Below are 19,099 nucleotides of genomic sequence, written 5' to 3'. Positions count from 1 at the left end.
TAAATAAGATGATAAAAGGAAGCAAGGAATTATCTGGAAGATCCTCACAAAGACTTTGCCAATGCTTAGTGGTCACCTGTGAAGAGGCTGGCAAGGATCCCAGCCACCAGGCAAGGCTTGCCTCTCTCATGTCTTGAGAGAGTTGCAGTCCCAGTGCTGTCCCTGGTTATTGCTCTCTATTTTTTCCATAATTTGTACCTCCTGCCCAGAAGATCCCTGAGTGTGGGATGGATTATAGCTTTGCTTCTTCAATCTGTGGCAGATGCAAGGAAGCGCACCGATGTATATGTTTTCCACAATGCTCATAAACATGCTGCTGCTTCTACTTAAAGAAGAAAGCACAAGAGGGGATGATTTAATAAAAGAAAAAAAACCCCAACTTTGCAAATGAGACGCTTCAGTGCTCTTTGTCCCTGAGTCAATTGCAATGTAGCCTTGAGGAGGAAAGTGGGGCTTTCCTGCCTCCGCCGTGGGTGCCATGTCTCAGCTGGAAGTGCTGAAATGTCCACCAAGCCCTGGCTTCCCCTGTTTGAGCTTTAATAACTCCTGTTCTTATGACAGGTGATCCCTAATTAGCCATTATCAGATGACCACAGCTACACCTGAGTGACGGAGGAGTTAATATCCCCTCTGCCAAGTTCATCCTTCCTAGAAGCTACCTCTTAGAGAGGAGGGGGCTGGAAAGCCAAGAAAAGATGAAGGCTGGCATTATGTTCATAAAGCTGATCTAGATGTGTACTCATTGGGTCTGCAATGGGTTCCCCAAGCCACCCCTGTAAGAAAGGAGGCCTGTGGAGAGATAATAACAAGATAGATGATAAATCCATAGTGTATGTATGTGTATGAGAGAGAGACAGCTGGGTTGGCAGGATTGTTTGCTTTTGAGAAAGAGGAATTAATCCTTTTCCATATTGGCAGAAAAGCAAGTGCCCTTTCATGATAAAACTACGTATTCCAGACCCATCAATCCTCCAGGTTCCTTTTAAAATACTCAACTAAGGTGTGACATACTGAGAAAATATGAATATAGTGGCTGGACATCTGACAAATGTGCACGAGATATCATCCAGCTTTATGGACCAATAAAGTTCCTGACAGTTTGATAGATTACTCATGGTATTTTTTTATAGAAATATGGATAATTATGCAAAAAAAGAGGTTTTCTGAAGAGTGGAAAAGATACTCATTATGGTACATGATAAAGTACATTCCTTGAATTAAACTTATGGCAGTGGGTTTCAGAGCAGTCAGTCCCGGTCAGGCTTAACAAGGCTCAGAGGATGTAAGCTCCCCTAGAAATATCTATAGAATTATAATGCTCTAGTTAATAAAATAGATATTTAAAATAGCATAGTCAGGTAAATTAAAAGGTCTAATTTAAGCTGGTAGGAGAAAGATGAAGGAAATTCTGCCAGTGAAAAACCTACTTTTCTTCAGATGCTGCCTTAGGAGTTTGCCTTAGAGGCAAGTATTATAAACCTTCAGTCCCTCTCAGCCTTGAAATGACAGAGTTATCTAGAAATTTACTTATATGTGGAGACCAGATTTAAACCTTTACTTATTCAGCCTAAACCGCAATCATGTCTTACGCGTATTCACGTCGTGCATGCACACACACACACACCAGTGAAGTAGACCGAGATGCCGTGAGACTTTTATTGGCATGAATCATGTGAGTTACTCACCCTCAGCGAGAGCCTAGAAGCTGTGGGGTTTTGCTTTTTTTGTGCAAACCGTCCTGACATCGCTCCTGCCTGTGCAGTGCCACCAGGGTGGCACCGGGCCCCTTACGTGGTGTCTGGAGCTTCGGGTCTTTTTTTTTTTTTCTTTTTACAGAAATCTGTCTCTCTGTGATGCTGATGCCCGGTAGTTCAGGCATCCCGGTATTTTCTGTAAGGAGGTGGGAAGAGTGGGAAGGGAGGAGAGGAAATGAGACGGTGTAAATAAAAAAGTAGCTGAAAGTAGTTTGGTTTTTTTTTGTTTTTTTTTTTTTTTGTTTTTTTTATAATTATTATTTCTTTCCTGTTCTTTAGGTGGCGCCCTCCGCTCACAGACGATCCGCGCTGGCGCAGCGCCCGCCGCTCCCCGCGCTCCGCGGCCGCGGAGCGCGGGGAGCGGCGGGCGCTGCGCCAGCGGGGGAAGCCCATCGCGCCGTTCCCTTTCTTCTACCGGGGACCCTTCCCGGTCCCACACGCCCGACAACTGGAATGACAACCGGGACAGAGTCCTGCTGCGTCCTGTCCCGTTTAGCCCCGGCATCGCGTCGGTGGTCATTTCTACGGGAATAATTCATTCGCGTTGAGTTTGCTTTATCTCCGGAAAATAACGGAAACCTGAAATGCCCGTAATAGGAACGTAATTGTATGGTGCGTTTTCTGTTGTTGTTGTTTTTTTTGAGAAATCGATTTGGGCTCAAATAACTCATCTGAGCGTGTTACACCAAACCCATTCAAATAGGAAACAGGAGAACTAAATTATTGCTGCTTCCTGAACTCTCTGCTTATGATCCCAATAATTAAAATGTGCAGTAATGGCTCCTGCAGCCTGTATTTCTTTGGGTAATTCTCGAAAATGAAGGGCTGATTTTCGGCCGCTGAGGGAGGTGGGGACGCGCAGACGAGCGCAATCGCCGCGGACGGTGGTCCGCGCCCGGCGCTCGCCGCATCACTTGGGGGAAAATAATCCTGGCGGCGGGGAACTCCCCAGGGAAGGGATTTCCCTCCCAGTCCCTCCGGCAAATCAACTTTTTTTTTTTTTTCCTTTTTCCTTCCCCCCCCCCCCGCCCATGGCGTTCCTTTCCCCTCCCGTTCTGCCCAGCGCTGCGAGTCGCACGTCTGTCTCTGCACAAGGCGGGGAGGGGAGAGGGTCGGGCCAAGGGGCTGGACGGGGAGGGGGGGAAGGGAGAAGGAGACCCCCAGCGCCCCCGGGGTGGGGGGGCCCGTCCCCTGCGCCCTGCGGCTGCGGCACACGCGGAGCGATTACGGCGCTGCTGGTTTCCCCGGGGGGGGACCCTTGCGTAATGAGAACAATATTAACAATCTTTAAAAGGAAAAAAAAAAAAAAAAAGAAAAAGAGGGGGCTCAGGAAAAAAAAAAAAAGGCATTCCTATCCCCAAAATCTCCATGGAAGTGAGGGTTCCGCGCCGGGGCTGCTCCGCGCCAGGCGGCTCCGCGCGGGCCCGCGCCCAGCGGCGGTCCCGGACCCCGGTGCGGGTGAGCTGGCCCCGCGGAGAGACGCGGAGCAAAGCCGCGGGGATGCACGACAAGTGCGGGGACCCCCGCTTCCTCCCCTCCCCCACAAATCGCCCTCCTCCGCCTCCTGGTCCCTTCCCACGGCAGGTAAAACTTGACCGCGGCGAGCATCCTTCTAGGTTTGTGGGATAGGTTGTGGGGTTTTTCTGTGTGTTGCTGTTTGGTTGTTGGTTTAGTTGCATCTGTTTTTTTTTTTCCTTTTTTTTTTTCCCTTTTTTTTGGGGGGGGGAGGGAGGGGAGGAAGCGTGAGTTGGTGTTTATGAGAAGCTTTATGACTCCTGATAAGCTCATCTTTGAGGACGACACAGAACTGTGTTCCTTGAGGAATTGGGGTGGTGACGTCTTTTCTGATACCCGATTATTACGTGACTGGGGGGGAAAAAAAAAAAAAAAAGGCATTTGATTCATGAATAAAAATCCGGACACCACCACGGGGGCAACAAACAATATTGCCCGTCCTCTAAGGTAACAAGCAGGCAAATGTTTACGAAGAGGGCTCTTGCTGAAGCGGGGTGTTTGCAAAGATTTTGTTGCTAATTGCGTATCAGACGGAAGGCTGCGGAAGGCTGGTCAAGTTTGGAGCCACCGAGCAGGAAGAGAAGAAGAGGAGAAGGCTGAAGGCGCTCAGTGAGGGGAGAGATCTGGGGAAGACAACATCGCACGCAGCCAGCCCGCGGCTCCCCGCCTCCGCTCCCTCCCGGGCTCGCTCGCTCTCTTCCCCCTTCCCCTGCGCTCCCTTCTCTGGCGACATCTCGCTCCATCCCTCTTTCTCCCTTCCCTTGCAGACTCCACTCCACATCTGTGCTGCTACCCGCAAACTTTTTTTCCTTTATCTTTTTCTTTAATTCCCCCCACCCTCTCCCTTTTTCTTTTTGGAGTGGATTCCCCTAAAACCAGCAAACAACTAACTGCTGCTTTTGCGTCTTCTTCATCCCGCGGGTCCTTTGCCCATCGGAGAGGCGATGCCACGAGGGTTTTAACTCCTTTCGGCCGCAACTTGGGAGACAGCTCTATTTTTACCCCCATTTGAGGGGTCTTTTTTTCTTCTTTTTTTTTTTTTTTTTTTTTTTTTTTAAAGACCTGCCCTTTTAGTTTCGCAGACAAACGCTCTTAGTGCCGGGTGTTTAGAGTTTAATGGTAAGGACACGAAGCGGCTCACCGGGTCTTTCCGCAGCGCTCTCGGGGCGGGCGGGCACCGACGGGGCGGGCGGCGGCGGCAGCGCTCCGCGCCGGGCACCGCTACGCGCTTCTCCGCACCTCTCCGCGCCGGCATCCAGCTGCCCAGAGCACTTGCCCCCAGGGAGCCGCGCTCCCTCCCTCCTCCGCAGGCTCGGCCGGGGGCTTGGTGGGTCGTGGGGTGATTTTTTTTTCGCTTTTTTTTTTTTTTTTTAATTTTTTGACAGCGGTTTTCCTTTCCCTCCCGCACAGAGTGGCAATGTGTAGCAAAGCGATCCTAGCACTCCTGGTCTATGGCATAATAATGCACTGCAGCGTCTACTGCTCACCTGCGGCCGGACTTCAGTACCCGGCGCTCAGGTAAGTCCGTCCCCCGCCTGGGGGCTCCGCCGGGACCCCTTCAGGCCCCCGCTGCCTCGGCTTTGCTAAGGGCAGGGGAATCTTATCGGGGAGGAAAGTGGAAGGGGACGGGGGGGGACTCATCAAAAAAAACCCTCCACTTAAGCTGTGCGCCCACCCCCTCCGCCCTGGGAGAGGAGCCGCCGGAAGGGTCAGGCGGGGGGGATGTCCCCCCGTCGTCGTGCCCCCCCCTCCATCTGGAGCACTGGCTTCCCCCGGGACCGCTCCCCGGGATCCCGGCGCGGTGGGGCCGGAGGGTGGGGAGGCTGCTTCTGCTGCGTCTCGGTGGGAGCGGGCCAAGGTCCCGGAGCATCTCGTCGGTTCCCAGCAGCTACCCCCCCTTCGCCTGCCCCCTCCCCTGCACTGGTCCCGGCGCTTTACCGGCCGCTTTCAGTTGCCCGCAAGCTCGCCCAGGGTGACGAGAGTCGCCTGCCCGTACCGGGGCAGGGGGACCGGGGGGTGGTGGTGGGGGCACCGTTGGCTACAAGCATGCGAAGGTTGTCATGGCTCGTGTAAGCAGCAGTGGAGTTGACGGGAATTCAGTCTCTTCCCCTGTTTACCTGTCTGTATACGACCCCCCTTCTCAAGGGGGAGAGCGGCTGGCACAAGGTTGTTTGTTTGTTTGTGTCTGTTCGGAGTTGTCTTGCCTGGGCTCCAGCGCAGACTGATGCCCGGTGCTGTCCCTTTCCACCTGGCAGCCGGGGGCTTTTGGCCCCCTCTGTGTTTGGGGCGAGAGTGGGGTGACCCTCACAGGCGTCGGCACAATTTCCCATGCTGGGACGTGGCGGGGCGGGGGGGGGGGAGCGCAGGGCACCCGGTCCGGGACGGCCGCGGGCAGCCTGGTCCCACCCTGCTCGTAGCCTGCTTGGGCCACCGGTGTTGCTTGGCTTGGGGGGAGTTTTGGTGCTGTTGTCCTGCCCCACCGGCGCTTGGCTCTATGCCGGGGTGCCCTACGGGGGTCACCGCTGTGCGGCTCAGCTGTGAGGGGGGTTCGATGCCAGGCGCGCAGGGCTGTCCGAAGAGGGTGTCCCTTCTGGGGCTACGAGGTGTCGGGGACGGCTGAGAGCATCTCCCTCCCCTCCCCAGGCAAAGGGGCTGCGGGGTAGCCGGCTCGGTGGCCTGCGGGGCCATTAGCCGGCAGCAACCTGGCTCTCTCTATTCAAGCGCCTGAATTAGCAGGAGTGAAACACTTTAGCGGCATCTATTATTAATACCTCCGCTAAAGCTCACAGACAAAAATAGCTGCCTGTAACGTACAATGACCTACATCGTACTGCAAAGAGGGAGGCAGAGAGCAGGGGGGAGGGAAGCTGGGGTGGGGGGCGGACACAAAACTGGCGAGATCTCAAAGGGCAGAGGCACCATTCAACGAAAAACACCACCAGGCGAAGCCCCCACCCACCCACCCCCCCCCGGCCCGGCGGGCGCTGCGGGGAGGAGCGGGGCGCGGCCCCGGCCCCGGCGGCGGGGGCTGCCGTTCACCGCCCCGTCCCCGCCGGGGAGGCGGCTTGGCTCCCGCCCAGCCCCTGGCACACGCACACGCGTGTGTGTGCGCGTGTGTGTGCGGCAGCCTGCACGGCTGTGCCTGCCTGCGCTCCGCTCGGGAAGCACCAGCCGTGGCTGTGGCAGAGAGGGGCTGTTTCTCGGGCCGGAGGGGGCCGGGACGGGGACACGGGGGTGGTGGTGGGGGGATGTTTTGAGGCTTTTCTGGGAACACGTCTGACGGCGGGTGTGTTCCCTCCCCCGTGGTCCAGCCCCGCAGAGGAGGCGGAGGGCGGGGATGGGGAGCGGCCGGGCGCAGGGAGGGGATGGGGGCAGACGGACGGGGCTCCCGGGGCGCCCGGGTCGGCTCCGCCGGGGGGCGGCCACCGAGGCAGCCGGGAGCCGGCGGCGGGGAGCGGAGCGGAGGGCCCCGGCGAGCCCGGCTGACTCCTTGCCCTCGCTACTCTCGTTGCCAGGCTGGAGGATGAAGTCTACGACGAGGACGGGAACACCCTGCCGGACTTCGCCTATGACCACGAGCCCCTCGGTATAGCGAATCCGTCCTCCGTGATCGGCGAGATGTACACCTTGTATTACCCACCGGAAAAGAGGTGACTGCAGCTCGCGGGGTGTCAGGCGTGAATTTGGAGCCGGGAGCAAAACGGGTCTGGCCGAGCCGATTGGGGGAAAAAAAAATAATAAAACCCAACAAGCTAACAGCAACCAAATATGTATATATACGTATATATGTATATATGTAAATCCCGAACCCAAACAAACGACCACGCTGCCCGGGTCCCCGTGCCCAGTTTAAAGCCTAGAAGAAATGGAAAAGCCGCCTTACCTCCAGCAGCGCGGGGGAGGGAGCGGGGGAGCCGCCCGCGGCGGGTAGGGCTCAGCGATGCTCCCGCAAACGGAGCAGAAATGCCCAGCCAGCGCCGAGCCGAGCAAGTGCGGCGGGGAGGGGTCTGGGTGGGGAAGAGGGGTCCCGGGGGACGCGGGGAGATGCCGCCCTCCGCTCGCCGGCGGGGAGGGACGGTGGCCACCGCCGCCGCCCGGGCTCCCGCACCCCGCCGCAGCCGGCTCCCGGGCCTCGCCGCTCATCCGCGGGCTCTTCCCTCCGCCCAGGCACGCCGATGGGATCTTCAACAAAGCCTACAGGAAACTCCTGGGCCAGTTATCCGCCAGGAAATATCTGCACTCCCTGATGGCCAAACGGGTCGGGTAAGGGATTTCTGCTCTTTCTTTTCCCGCGGTGGGCGTTGGTGCTGCCGGAGCGGAGGCGCTTAAAAGGCCGCGGCCGGAGGGAACAAAGCTGCCCCGGCCGGGGCTGGGAATTTGTTGCCGGAGTGGGGGTTCGGCTCCCCAAACCTCAACCGACCCTGGCAGCGGCCCCCAGACCGCTCCCGGAGCGGCGTGAGCCCGGCTGTCAGCGCAGGCATTCCCGGAGGTTTAATATCCTCGGGCATACATATGTATATATGCGTGTATATATGTGTGTCCGTGATTTTTTTGCAAGCGGGTGATTTAAAATTAAGAAGTTGGGCAGCCTCCCCGGTCTGCTAGGCGGGTGGGTGTGGGGGAGCAGTCTGTCGGAAGCGATGACCGAGGGCTGGGCTGAAGCGGGGGGGACTCGGCCGCAGCCCCGCGCACCCCCAGGCGCCGGGCGGGTCTCCGCGGGGCTCCCCGCCGCCGGCGGGGCAGGGTCGAGCCGGGTGCCACCCGCCGCCCTTCGGCAGAAGGTATCACGTTAATAAAGCCCCGGGGAGAGCAGCTTTCCCTGCCGCAATGAATAATTCATGGCGGGGAGATATTGTCTCCGCCGCCGCCACTTGCGCGCACCGCGTCGGGAGCGGGGTTTCGGCGCGGCCTTTGTCTCCCCGCGCATCTTCCGCGCAAACGTGTTGCGCGACGGGGGGTGTGGGGGGGGGAGCGGCCGCCGCGGGGCTGGGCAGGGCCGGGGGGTGGGTGGGGTGGGGCGGCGCGGAGAGGCGCGGAGAGGCGCGGAGGGGCGGAGCGGCCCCGCCTGATGCAGCTTGTGCTTCTCGGTGCTTGCAGCGGTGCCGGCGGCGGCCTGGGGGACGAGGCGGAACCGCTGACCAAGCGGCACATAGACGGCATCTTCACGGACAGCTACAGCCGCTACCGGAAACAAATGGCTGTCAAGAAATACTTAGCAGCCGTCCTGGGGAAAAGGTATAAACAAAGAGTTAAAAACAAAGGACGCCGAGTAGCGTATTTGTAGCGATGAGTTACCAGCCACTCCTGTGTATACAAAGTCCTGAGAGAGAGAGAGAGAGAGAGAGAGAAAGAGAGAGAGAGAGAGAAACCCAACAACAACAAAAAAAAATCTAAACAAAAACAAAAGTCATTTCCAAACTGACTGAACAATCACCGCTCCTGTGTTATCTAAACATGTATTTATGTATGAAGTAAAGCCATTAAATGAATATTTTGATAATAATATTGTTTTTCTTTTGTACAAAAGCACTAGAGAAACGCACAGATCTACTTTGTGGACCAATCATTAAGTTATATATAATATATAAATATATATATATAAATACTACTACGAATACTAAAGAACAATTCTTCATATAAAACCTGCACAAGAACAAGAATTCGCCTGAGCTGTTTATGTTTTTATATAAAATAAATAGAAAAAAAAGACAATCATTGTTTTGAATATTACTCCTATTTTTGTAATGGAAATTAAAAGGATAGTATTTTTATCCGCGACAGGGTCGAGGACATTAATTTTCACCATTTGCTACTGTACATAGAGAAGGATGCCCTGCTCCCAGGGGATTATGAGGAAAATGATTTGGGAAAATTGGTGAAGCAGATTCTTCCCCCGGTGAGTCTCAAGGCAGGCTCCTTTGCCACTTTAGCCTCTCCGAAGGGGCAGCGTACCCTTTCCTCTAGATTTCGATTTATTTTTTTTCCCTCCTGCTTTCTTTGATTCCAGTTGTATCTGTATTAGTGTCTCCTCAAACAATGAGCTTAGAGGATAATTCTCTTGTGAAAACAACAGCTCGATCCAAATTGTGCATCTCTGTTGCCTATTGGAGGGAGAAATAGTTAAAACGACAACAACCAAATTTCAGAACAAAACCAAAAAAAAAAAAAAGAAGCCAAATGCAACCCCCCAACCCTCAAATCCCGAACCAGCAGCAAGGATAGTGAGTACTAAGCCCGGTGCACTGCTCTTCTGGCTGTTTGGGCAGAGTTGCAGAACAAAGCGAAAGCGGAGACAGGACCCGTTTGGGAAGAGTGGGGAAGTGAGCGGGGGCGGCCCCCGCCGCGCCCCGGGGCCGGAGCCGGAGCCGGTGCCGCAGGGCCGAGGGAAGACGAGGCGATCCCACCTCCGATCCGCTACCCAACTGCCCCGGGCAGCTCGGTACTGGACCTGGATGCAAAGTACAGTGTGTTACTCTCCAGTGCTGTCCATGCTTCTCATCATGTGTAATGAGCAGGGTTCTCGCCTTTGCATTTTTCGGTCGGAGTTGCTCTTTTCTTTGATTGTTTGTTTGTTTTTTTTTTTTTTTTTTTTTTTTTGTATTTTTTTTTCTTTCTTCTTCTTCTTCTTGTAGACCCTCCCGCCTCTCATCCTCTCTTCGCACTTTTCCGAGCTCTGTTTAACCCACCTGAGTCACCTTTTTTGGGTTATGTTCTTTTGGGGAAAAAAAAAAAAAAAAGATTGTGAACGCTCTCTCACTCCTTTGTTCTGTTTTATGCAAGCTCTTGTTGTACAAGTTTAGGAACCCCTGTTGTAGCTACCACTAAAGAATTATGCACTACTACGAAAGTTTTTGTTCCTTGTTTATTGAGTTTGGAGGTAAAATGTATTTTTCTACATTCTGGCTTATTGCTTAGTAAAATTTATTTCATAAAACAAACTTTTGTCATAAAAGAATGTTGTAGTGTTCACCTGTGGTCCGGTTTCTAACGAGATAAACCATTTTCACCTCATCTCTCTATGTACGGACTCCTATCTTACCTTCCGCCCGGGGGACAGTAAAGCAGCAGCGACCCCGGCCGGGGGCTGGCCCCGTCCCTCCGCCCGGGCAGCTGGAGAAGGAGGACACACGTAGGTACCTGCTTCCTTCCAGCTCACCACACAAAACCTTAGAGGAGTCTTTCCAAAGACACTAAACGAGCCCCGCATTCAAGACGTCGGAAAGCAACCCCCTCCCCCCCACCCCCCCAAAAAAAAAAATTAAAAATAATCGCGGGTTAAAAAGAAACCCTCCTTCCCCGGCCGGGCAGAGCCGCCGGGGAGAGGAGAGAGGGGCGGGCAGAGCCGGGCGCTGCCGGCACCGCCTGCCCGGGCTGCCTCCCCCCGCTCCCCCCCCACCCCCCGGCGGCAGCTCTCGCTGCCCGTCCCGCCGCCGGTTGCGGGTTTCTTGGGGCGGAGGGAACGCGGGGCGCAGTTTGCAGCTTTCGTGCCTTCTCTTCACCTTGTAAAATCGCCACGAGTTCACACGGATGGCTATTTTAGTGGCCCTACGATGCTGCAACACATCGGCTTGCGTTTTAGTCGTACTTCTGTTCGTCGGCAATGGGCAGAGTTTGCTGTGTTTGTGTCGGCTGTGGTATAATGACATAGGGCTCTCTTGACGTTTTATTTAAGACCTTATCCGTTAGAGTTCAGTGGCTAGTCGCAAGCATTATGAAGTGATCACCTAGGTTATTATCCTTTGTATGATTTTTTCTTTTCTTTTTTTTTTTCTTTTTCTTTTTTTTTTTTTTTTAGAAACGCCAACAGCCTTACCAAAATTTGAGCAGATCTGAGATAACAGTCATAGTTTAGGTAGATGTTAGTCTTGGAGAACTTATTTTGTGTGCAAATGAATATAAAAAGAACTTAAACAAAGTATTATTACACACATGATATCTATAACTAGGAATTTGATAACTGTTATATAAAGTGTGTAAAGTTTGTATTAATAAATTTTTGTAAACAATGCAATTTCGTCTAATGTTTGGGGGAGAGAACACTAGAACCTGCAGCGAAAGCTGCATTTCATTTAATTTTATTTTTTTTTAATTAGTTCATTTTCAAGCAGCGTTGTTCTAACTTTTCATGCCTGGGATATCTTTTTATTAAGTCTCCACATTTTATCATCGAATAACCTCTAACATTTTTACCGACGGTTACTGCTCTGTTCCAGTAAGCTAAACAAAACTGAAGTAAAGAGCCTGGTTCCACACACGCCAGCTCAATAATACTCTCTGAAAATATGCAAACCAAACCGGTCGATGCCTATCGCCCATTCCTCTAACAATTCCTGTGCTTAGAAGCCGTTTATTTTAAGCGGAATCGGTATGTTTGATGAGATCTTCACCTAATCCGCTTTTAATGAACGTTCTGTATGTGATAATGCGCTTCCCGGCATCACCGGGCTTGGGCAACGGCAGCATCTTTCTTTGGATTAAAAAAGTACTGGGCTGTCCTAAAAAACGATACTACAACACAACAAAGAGTTACTCAGATTTTACAGGGTAATTGGTGGCTACAACGAAAAAGCACAGACAGGCAGGGTGGTTTGTCGGCACAACCCGGAGGTCAGGATATCCGACCTTTAATCTTCACTTTAGTTTAGCAATAGCTGCTTACGTTTATTATTTTTATCGTAGCTCAGGGACTTCATTCCAGTATGTTGGAAAGTAACAGCAATTTAGTTTAAACTGAACTCCATTTCCTTCTAAAAGCATACAATTAAAAACTAAAGCACAGGAATTAAATGACAATTTCCTAGCAATTTATTTTTCAAAACTCTTAAATCCAGGATTTGAAACAGACCGGTCATATCCTCTCTGCCACGAATTCACCTTCCAGGCTAGTTTCAACAACAGCATTTCACTGACTGGAAGACACTGAGAGAACTTAGAAAGCTGGTGGGCTTAGTGCTATGTGTTAGGAATTAGTGCAAAGCGAGATAAAAGTCCTGATTAAATGCAGATTGGGTCAGAGAATAATGCAAACAAATACCTATTGGGGGGAGGGGGAGAGGACGATGGTTTCTCAGTCTGATAGCAAAAGAAAATCAAGTCACCGTTTCCCAAAGGCAGCATACAGCCAAAAAAATTCCTGTTAGGTTTATTCAGTAATTGTGCAGTGCTCATACATATAATCACACCACATTCAATTGAAGCCCATCTAAATTGCAAACGTGGAAAGAGATCCAAGCTGAAGACCTTGGTAGATAAAGGAGAAAACTTGGGATTGGTCTGCCTGAAAAATAAGGTCTTCTTCATCAAGTCCTGGCACTTGTTGAAGTTGTACAGAAGATGGAAATTCTGCTGTAAATGACATAGAGATGGTCCTAGCCTCGCTCTGCTGAAATTCCTCTTTACCAAATCAAATATGATTTCACGAAGAAGCTCAGCTCTATTCCCAGTGATTTAAACTGCCATCTGAAATGATATGCTTGGACAATGTGCAATACTGAGTCCTATAACATGAGTTTTCTGGGGATTGCTGATGTTCTGCATGCTGCTATGCGACTAGCAGCAGAAATGGAGAAAGCCGGCTGAGGAAATAAGAATGACTAGACAAGACATGATTTTGGAGCCCTGCATTATAAAAACCTCCCGACATTCAGTCAAAGTGACAAACTCCGCTTAGTAAAGGAGGCTGAACAGAGCAGGACAGACTGCTCCAGATTCCAGCCTTCAGAAACATGGTGCAACTCCGCATCTGTCACAGAGCATCAGAACCAGAAGAGCCTGAAAGAACCAATTTCTGTAGAGCCCTGGTGTAAACCCAGCTGTGGCCAGCATCTGCCTTTCATAAGATTTGCTTGTGAGGGTGGTGACCTCCCCTCCATGAGGCTTTCAGCCTTCTTCAAAAAACAAAGCTTGTCTATCGGCTGTATACATTTCCATCTAGAGTCAAGGAAAACAGAAAATCAGGAGGGAGTTTTATCTTTTGGGGGCTTGTTACTAGATACTTTCGCAGCTTAATTTCCAGTTCCAGGCTAAAACATTTAGTCTTTCTTCCAGAAAAACCTTCAGGAAAAGCACATCCCTGAAAATTTTAAGGACCTCATGCTTAGACTCTTCACTACACTCATAGATTTTTAAGACCCGAGGGGACTCTTATGATCATCTACTCTATCTTAGGTAATACAGGGCATAGGATTTCATGGAGTCCTTCATTTAGCATTTAATTTCTGAGTGAGCTGTTCTGTATGACAGCAGTATTGATTGCAAGACTCGCAGGAATGGCAAATTTGCTGCATAAGTTTTTCCAAACGTGGCAGTTTAGCACTCTGTTTCTTGTTTCAGTTTGTCTCATTTTTGAGTCCAAGAGATTTGTAGCCTGCTGAAGAACCTCTAATGCCTGTAGATTTTCCCCTCCATGTAGGTAGTCTTAGGCAGAGATTTCCCCTCCTCTATGTCCTATCTTTGAGGTAGTAAGGTCGACCTTTAAGTGCTCGCCATGAGGGAGGTTTTCCACAGATGGCATTATTTCTGAACCATTTGTACTTATTAACATCCTTGCTGAAGTCTTGAGACTAGAAATGGTGACATGTACCCAGCAATGACCACCTCAAGGATGTGGCAAAAAGCAGTAACTTTCCTCTTCTTCCTCAGGGGCTGCTCATTGCTAAAAAGGGTCGCATTTTGTCTCTTGGCCATTTCATCATGCTGGGAGATCACGATCCGTTCATAACCATTTCCCACACCTATCTTCTTTTCTGGATGACTACTTCACATGCACAGGGGCCCTGGCCTGGAAGTGACACCATTGTTCTTGCTTCCTATTTTGTACTACTTTGTGTTAAGTTGTGTTATAACACAATTTTTTCCTTCTCATCTCTGCTGTCACCTGGCACCCATCCCTGTCATCTTTAGAAAGAGCAGACCCATTACAGCAATCTCATTTGTGCATTGTGATAGATGGGCCCAACCCGTCTCTGGTGCAGGTCTGTGTAATTATGCCAGAAAAGGATTTGTCCCAGTCTAAGTGCAAATCCTGTGACAGAGCAAGTCAGAATGACTCGTAGCAGGCTGTTGGCCAGATTTCCTTCTTTTGCACTTCGGTTCCTAGAAGCAATCCCATCCCGGTGTAGCTGAGGGCCCATTCAGTCTAGACCCACATGGGATGTCTGGAAGTACTTTTTGCTAAAACTGACCATGGCTCAGATACTTACCTGGAATCCACAGAGAAGAGAAGTAGTACCTGATGCATTAGAGGTAACGTGGTTGAACTGCTAAGGTAGAATTTTGCAAAAATTAGTTAACTGGCTGTTGATAGGGCTTATGCAAGCCTCAAAATGGTATTTAGTTTTGAACAAGGGTATTTAAGAACCAGAAATATGCCAATTTACAAGCAGTGGAGACAAGCATCCTATGTTTGCCATTTATACAAGAGTGTTTGTTTCACAACTTTGATAATGAAATGTCTAAGATAAGATAGATAGATGCATTGATCTCTGAAATAGTATAATTTCTTCATGTGGATCACAGAGAGAAGACCTCTTTCTCTTCAGGCTCTGAGATAAATTTCAGGTGTTGCACTTCAAAAAGAACCTCATGGAGATTTATGGCAGTAAGAAGTAGAGAAGTTGGACACAAAAATGGCAGTCACTTCTGGTTCTTCTGTGGACTCCTGGTTCTTCTGTGGACTTCTGGTTCTTCTGTGGTGTCCTCCAACGTCTCAGTACCAGGATATGAGGAACTGCGTAGGTATAATTGGATGGGAGAGGATTTAGCATGAACAAACACCTCCCAAATGACATCCTCAACATGTAAGTGTGAACTGGAGAAAGGAGAGGAATGTTGAGAATGATCAGTTTTCCAAGAAAGGGAATTCCCATTGCCGTCTTCCACAGATCCCTTAAAGCAAGCATCCAGGCTGGAGCTTGTTTTTCCCGTTTGCTGGATCAAGCGCTTGGGAGTGAAGGGCCCTCTGATTTCAGATGGATGTTAAAGGGTAGAGACACCGTAATGAAAATTATGTGCCTTTGTTACACGTTTCTGAAAGGTTGGTGAGCCTCATATCCTGCCCATTTTTTCAGTGTTAATTTGCTCCTCTGCTAGTGTATATCCAATGTGGTAAGTATATTTATAGGTGGAGAGGGCACACTGAGAAAATAGTCGCCCAGGCTAAAGGGTTTACCATTCAAGATTTGACAACAGATCTAAATATATATTCATTTTGGACAGATTAGATCAGACTCAGCCTATGGCTGATCTCTGTTTTGACATTTATCTCCATGGTGAGAAGAATGGTTACTTTTGAGTGGTAGAGTGATGAATAAATGACTGCCTTTCCCTCAGGAGCGAGATTAGTGTCACAAGAAATCAGCCATCATGTGTGTTATATGCCGAACGTTTACTCTCAGCTCCCACCGCTTGGATGGGATTGAAACTTCCCTGACAGTTTGAGAGAATGAAGAGTGCTTGGGTGGTGTGGGAATCAGGCTGCTCTGAAAATGGTTAAACTTTTAATCAGTTGTGAGCTCTTATGTCACCAGCAAAATAACAATATATGTAAATTAAATGGTAAAAATAGCGCAAAAAAATCTTTCTCTCCCTTGCTCTCTCTATATATGCATATGTGTATAAAGACATATTTCTACATCAGACAAAAATGATAACGCATTAAAGTTCCAATATTTATGTATTGGCCATAGCTAAACTTAGACACAACATCTAATTTACACTGACGTCTTTCTTTAACAAGTTTTGTAAGACGAATGATTTAAGTTCAAGGAAGTGCAGTGAGTCATCTGCACGGTGGGCCAGTGGCTGAGCTAAGTTTAGAATCAAGGGGAAGTTTGGATCTTCTGGCTCCAAGTTTTTCCCTTTACATCTCTGCTTTTCTCAAACATTCTTAGTGCATTAAAAAAAAAAAAAGAAAAGAAGAAACTTTCTTCCCAGAGTCTTTCTTTTCTTTTCTGACTTGATTTTTTATGTATCCTTGATACTCTGGTCTTGTATGATAAATCAGTGAGTTCAATTTAATGAGCTGATCTGAGGCTTTAAAATCAGGTTACCTCATGACCTTGCAAATATTACCTTGTGACATCTCTGTTTCAGGAGAGCTAAGATTAAAAAAGCATAAAAGAAAAACATGAGGTCTGTTCAAGTGATACCTGAGCAATGAGGTGTTCCCCAGCTGCAAGGAAACAAACTAAGCAAAGCCAAGCGAGGCCAGCCCAACACAGCCCACCCGGCCCAACCTCTGTTGCTACCTGCCCGCTATAAAAATGTACATAGAATCATAGAATTGTCTAGGTTGGAAAGGACCTTTAAGATCATCAAGTCCAACCATCAACCTAACACTGCCAAAACCACCACTGAATTATGTCCCTAAGCAACGCACCTACCCAGCTTTTAAATACCTCCAGGGATGATGATTCCACCACTTCCCTGGGCAGCCTGTTCCAATGTTTGATAACCCTTTTGGTGAAGAAATTTTTCCCTCATACTCAATCTAAACCTCCCCTGGTGCAACTTGAGGCCATTTCTTCTTGTCCTATCCCCTGTTACTTGTGAGAAGAGACTGACCCCCACCTCTCTACAATCTCCTTTCAGGTAGTTGCAGAGAGCCATAAGGTCTCCCCTCAGCCTCCTTTTCTCCAGGCTAAACAACCCCAGCTCCCTCAGCTGCTCCTCCTAAGACCTCTGCTCCAGACCCCTCACCAGCTTCATTGCCCTTCTCTTGACACGCCCCAGCACCTCAATGTCTGTCTTGCAGTGAGGGGCCCAAAACTGGACACAGTACTTGAGGTGGGGCCTCCCAGTGCTGAGTACAGGGTGACGATCACTTCCCTAGTCCTGCTGGCCACACATAGTCATTCTCTTCCTCTTTCTTTCCTCCGGAGACTTTCTGTGTGTCAATGACTCCTGCCATACCAAGGGAATCATGATGGTTATGGGGCACCATAATTTGTGTGAAATCCAGCTCGTTGCCCCTCTAATAGGTGCCTCTGAAAACAAACTCATGGCCAGAACAAGGGAAGACCAGCGCGCTTTTTCCATAAACAGGCTGTGGCCGGGTCACGAGCCCATCTCCTCTGCACCAGGCCCGAGATGCTCTTCTTGTGCAACACGGGTTAGAGCCTTGTGCATTCCTCTCCACTCTCGTGGCATGTCTCCCCAGCACGGTCTGACAGATAGGTATTACAAGGCACAACCCATCTCTGATATAAATTGAATGGTTAGTCTGGTTTTGTACAGCTTCTATAGATTTTATCTATTTTTCCCCTGGGCCAATAAATACACAAAAACTAAGGAAGATTGGCCAGACTCTTTCAGACTACGGTTGTTTTATGATTTCTGGTTTTCCTAGCTGGTTGGGTGCATTGCTGTGTTTTGCATCAGGGAAGAGTCATGCCACAGCTAAGAGGTGATTAAATCGGGGACTTTGTGTAGCATGCTGTACGCAGACAGGTGCAACATTTATACTGAAAGGAAGCAGTTTTCTGATTGCGTTTGACTTTGCTATAATAAAATGCAGTTATGTTTTATAACAGTTCCATTTCATTCTAGTTATACTGCAATGACAGCCTTATTACACCACTGTTTATGCTTTTTGCTAAGCTTAGTCATTGTTTAATCTTATAAACAAAGAGTCAACTTCATGCCTGATAGTTGTTGCAGCTCACGCTCCTGAGCCCTAACACAGCGGCAGGTACCATGGGCTGGGGTTGTAAAATAAATTAGATAACCTGGTCATTATAAGAGTCCTACCAGGGGAACCCCAAACTGTTCTTACTGTCCAGTAAAGCTGGGCTTTCAGAGAAAATAAAAATTTTGAAATCTATTGGAATCTATTAATTATCAATTATCAGCAGCCAACAGGAGTGCAACTGCAGCTGCACTTTATTCGGCCTTATTTTACCAATAATGATGGTGTTAATGTCAATGGGGCCACAAGCAGAAGGAAAATGCCACTGAATGTGAGCGAGCTTGATCACCATCTGACCCTGTCTTATTAAAGATGACTTTTTCAGCATGTGCAGTCTTTTCATATTCCAGATCAGTGGTTCCTAAAGGGTGGGCTTCAGAGTCAGAGAAATCACAATACTTCGTTGTAACTTCACAGTGAGCAGCTGTCACTCTGGTAAGATAAATGCCACCTTTTATAAACTGCAGTTACTGTTCACTTTTCTCCACTCTCCTTACATCTCTGCTTTGACCTAGTCTGAGTCATTCTCTGCCTGGGAAACGTTTCTTCCTGTGGGCATACATATGACTGGGGTTGTGTACTGATAAAAGGGGTATAATGTGTCCTCTGACTCCGCAGCGAAACACTTCTGCCTGGAATTAGGATGCTTGGTATCACAGCGAAGACACAAATCAGCGGGACTTTGTTAGATTCCCCTGCTATAGGTAGATGTCAGGCGGAAAAATAGCCTTTAAATGGCTTGTCCATGCACCTGCATGTGGATCAGGCAGGCACAACCTCGGAGTGCGAGGCAGGAGCAGAGGGTGTCCGCAGGCTTTGGTGTACCCACCATGCAGAGACATTAGGGGTCTCTGCCCCCCCAGAGGGGACGAACTTGGGTCCTACCACTTTTGAATTGTGAGAAATAGGGGCTGACTACTTTCCTGCTCAGCTCGAATTGCAAGAGCTTAAGAGCAACCATATGGACCAGGCAAAGGCTAGCCCAGCAGCCTTTCTCGTGGTGACCAGCAGTTTAAGAAAATTTTAAAAATTAGGGCATGCAGAAGGACTGTCTTTGCCGAAAAGAGCATCTGACCGTCATTAAATTAAGGACTTGCTACGCAGTAAGCTGCCTTTTAATGACTGTTAACAGACCAGGTGGACC

General features: G+C 49.5%; 1 protein-coding gene across 3 annotated transcripts; it reads left to right on the top strand.

Annotated features, from left to right (window-relative positions):
• The first annotated feature begins 3,210 nt into the window (after nt 1-3,210).
• Nucleotides 3,211-9,442, top strand: ADCYAP1 (adenylate cyclase activating polypeptide 1). 3 transcript variants are annotated; one of them, XM_063326662.1, is made up of 5 exons: nt 3,211-3,338; nt 4,680-4,787; nt 6,785-6,919; nt 7,437-7,532; nt 8,367-9,442. In XM_063326662.1, exons 2-5 carry the CDS (start codon nt 4,687-4,689, stop codon nt 8,551-8,553), a joined length of 519 nt encoding a protein of 172 aa, XP_063182732.1. In that variant the 5' UTR covers nt 3,211-3,338; nt 4,680-4,686; the 3' UTR covers nt 8,554-9,442. The 3 variants fall into 3 exon arrangements, with proteins under 3 accessions (XP_063182732.1, XP_063182730.1, XP_063182731.1); XM_063326660.1 differs by lacking the exon at nt 3,211-3,338 and adding an exon at nt 3,642-3,716; XM_063326661.1 differs by lacking the exon at nt 3,211-3,338 and adding an exon at nt 3,662-4,388.
• Nucleotides 9,443-19,099: the final 9,657 nt, after the last annotated feature.

This window comes from Chroicocephalus ridibundus, chromosome 2 (genome assembly GCF_963924245.1).
Source record: "Chroicocephalus ridibundus chromosome 2, bChrRid1.1, whole genome shotgun sequence".
In the NCBI taxonomy this organism is placed as follows: domain Eukaryota; kingdom Metazoa; phylum Chordata; class Aves; order Charadriiformes; family Laridae; genus Chroicocephalus; species Chroicocephalus ridibundus.
This window is presented reverse-complemented; position numbering and strand designations above follow the sequence as displayed.

Coding starts and splice junctions, on each gene's coding strand:
- ADCYAP1 (XM_063326660.1), top strand. CDS start 3,658: ATGAATAAAAATCCGGACACCACCACGGGGGCAACAAACAATATTGCC. Junction 6,920..7,436: donor TATTACCCACCGGAAAAGAG/GTGACTGCAGCT, acceptor CCCTCCGCCCAG/GCACGCCGATGGGATCTTCA. Junction 7,533..8,366: donor CTGATGGCCAAACGGGTCGG/GTAAGGGATTTC, acceptor CGGTGCTTGCAG/CGGTGCCGGCGGCGGCCTGG.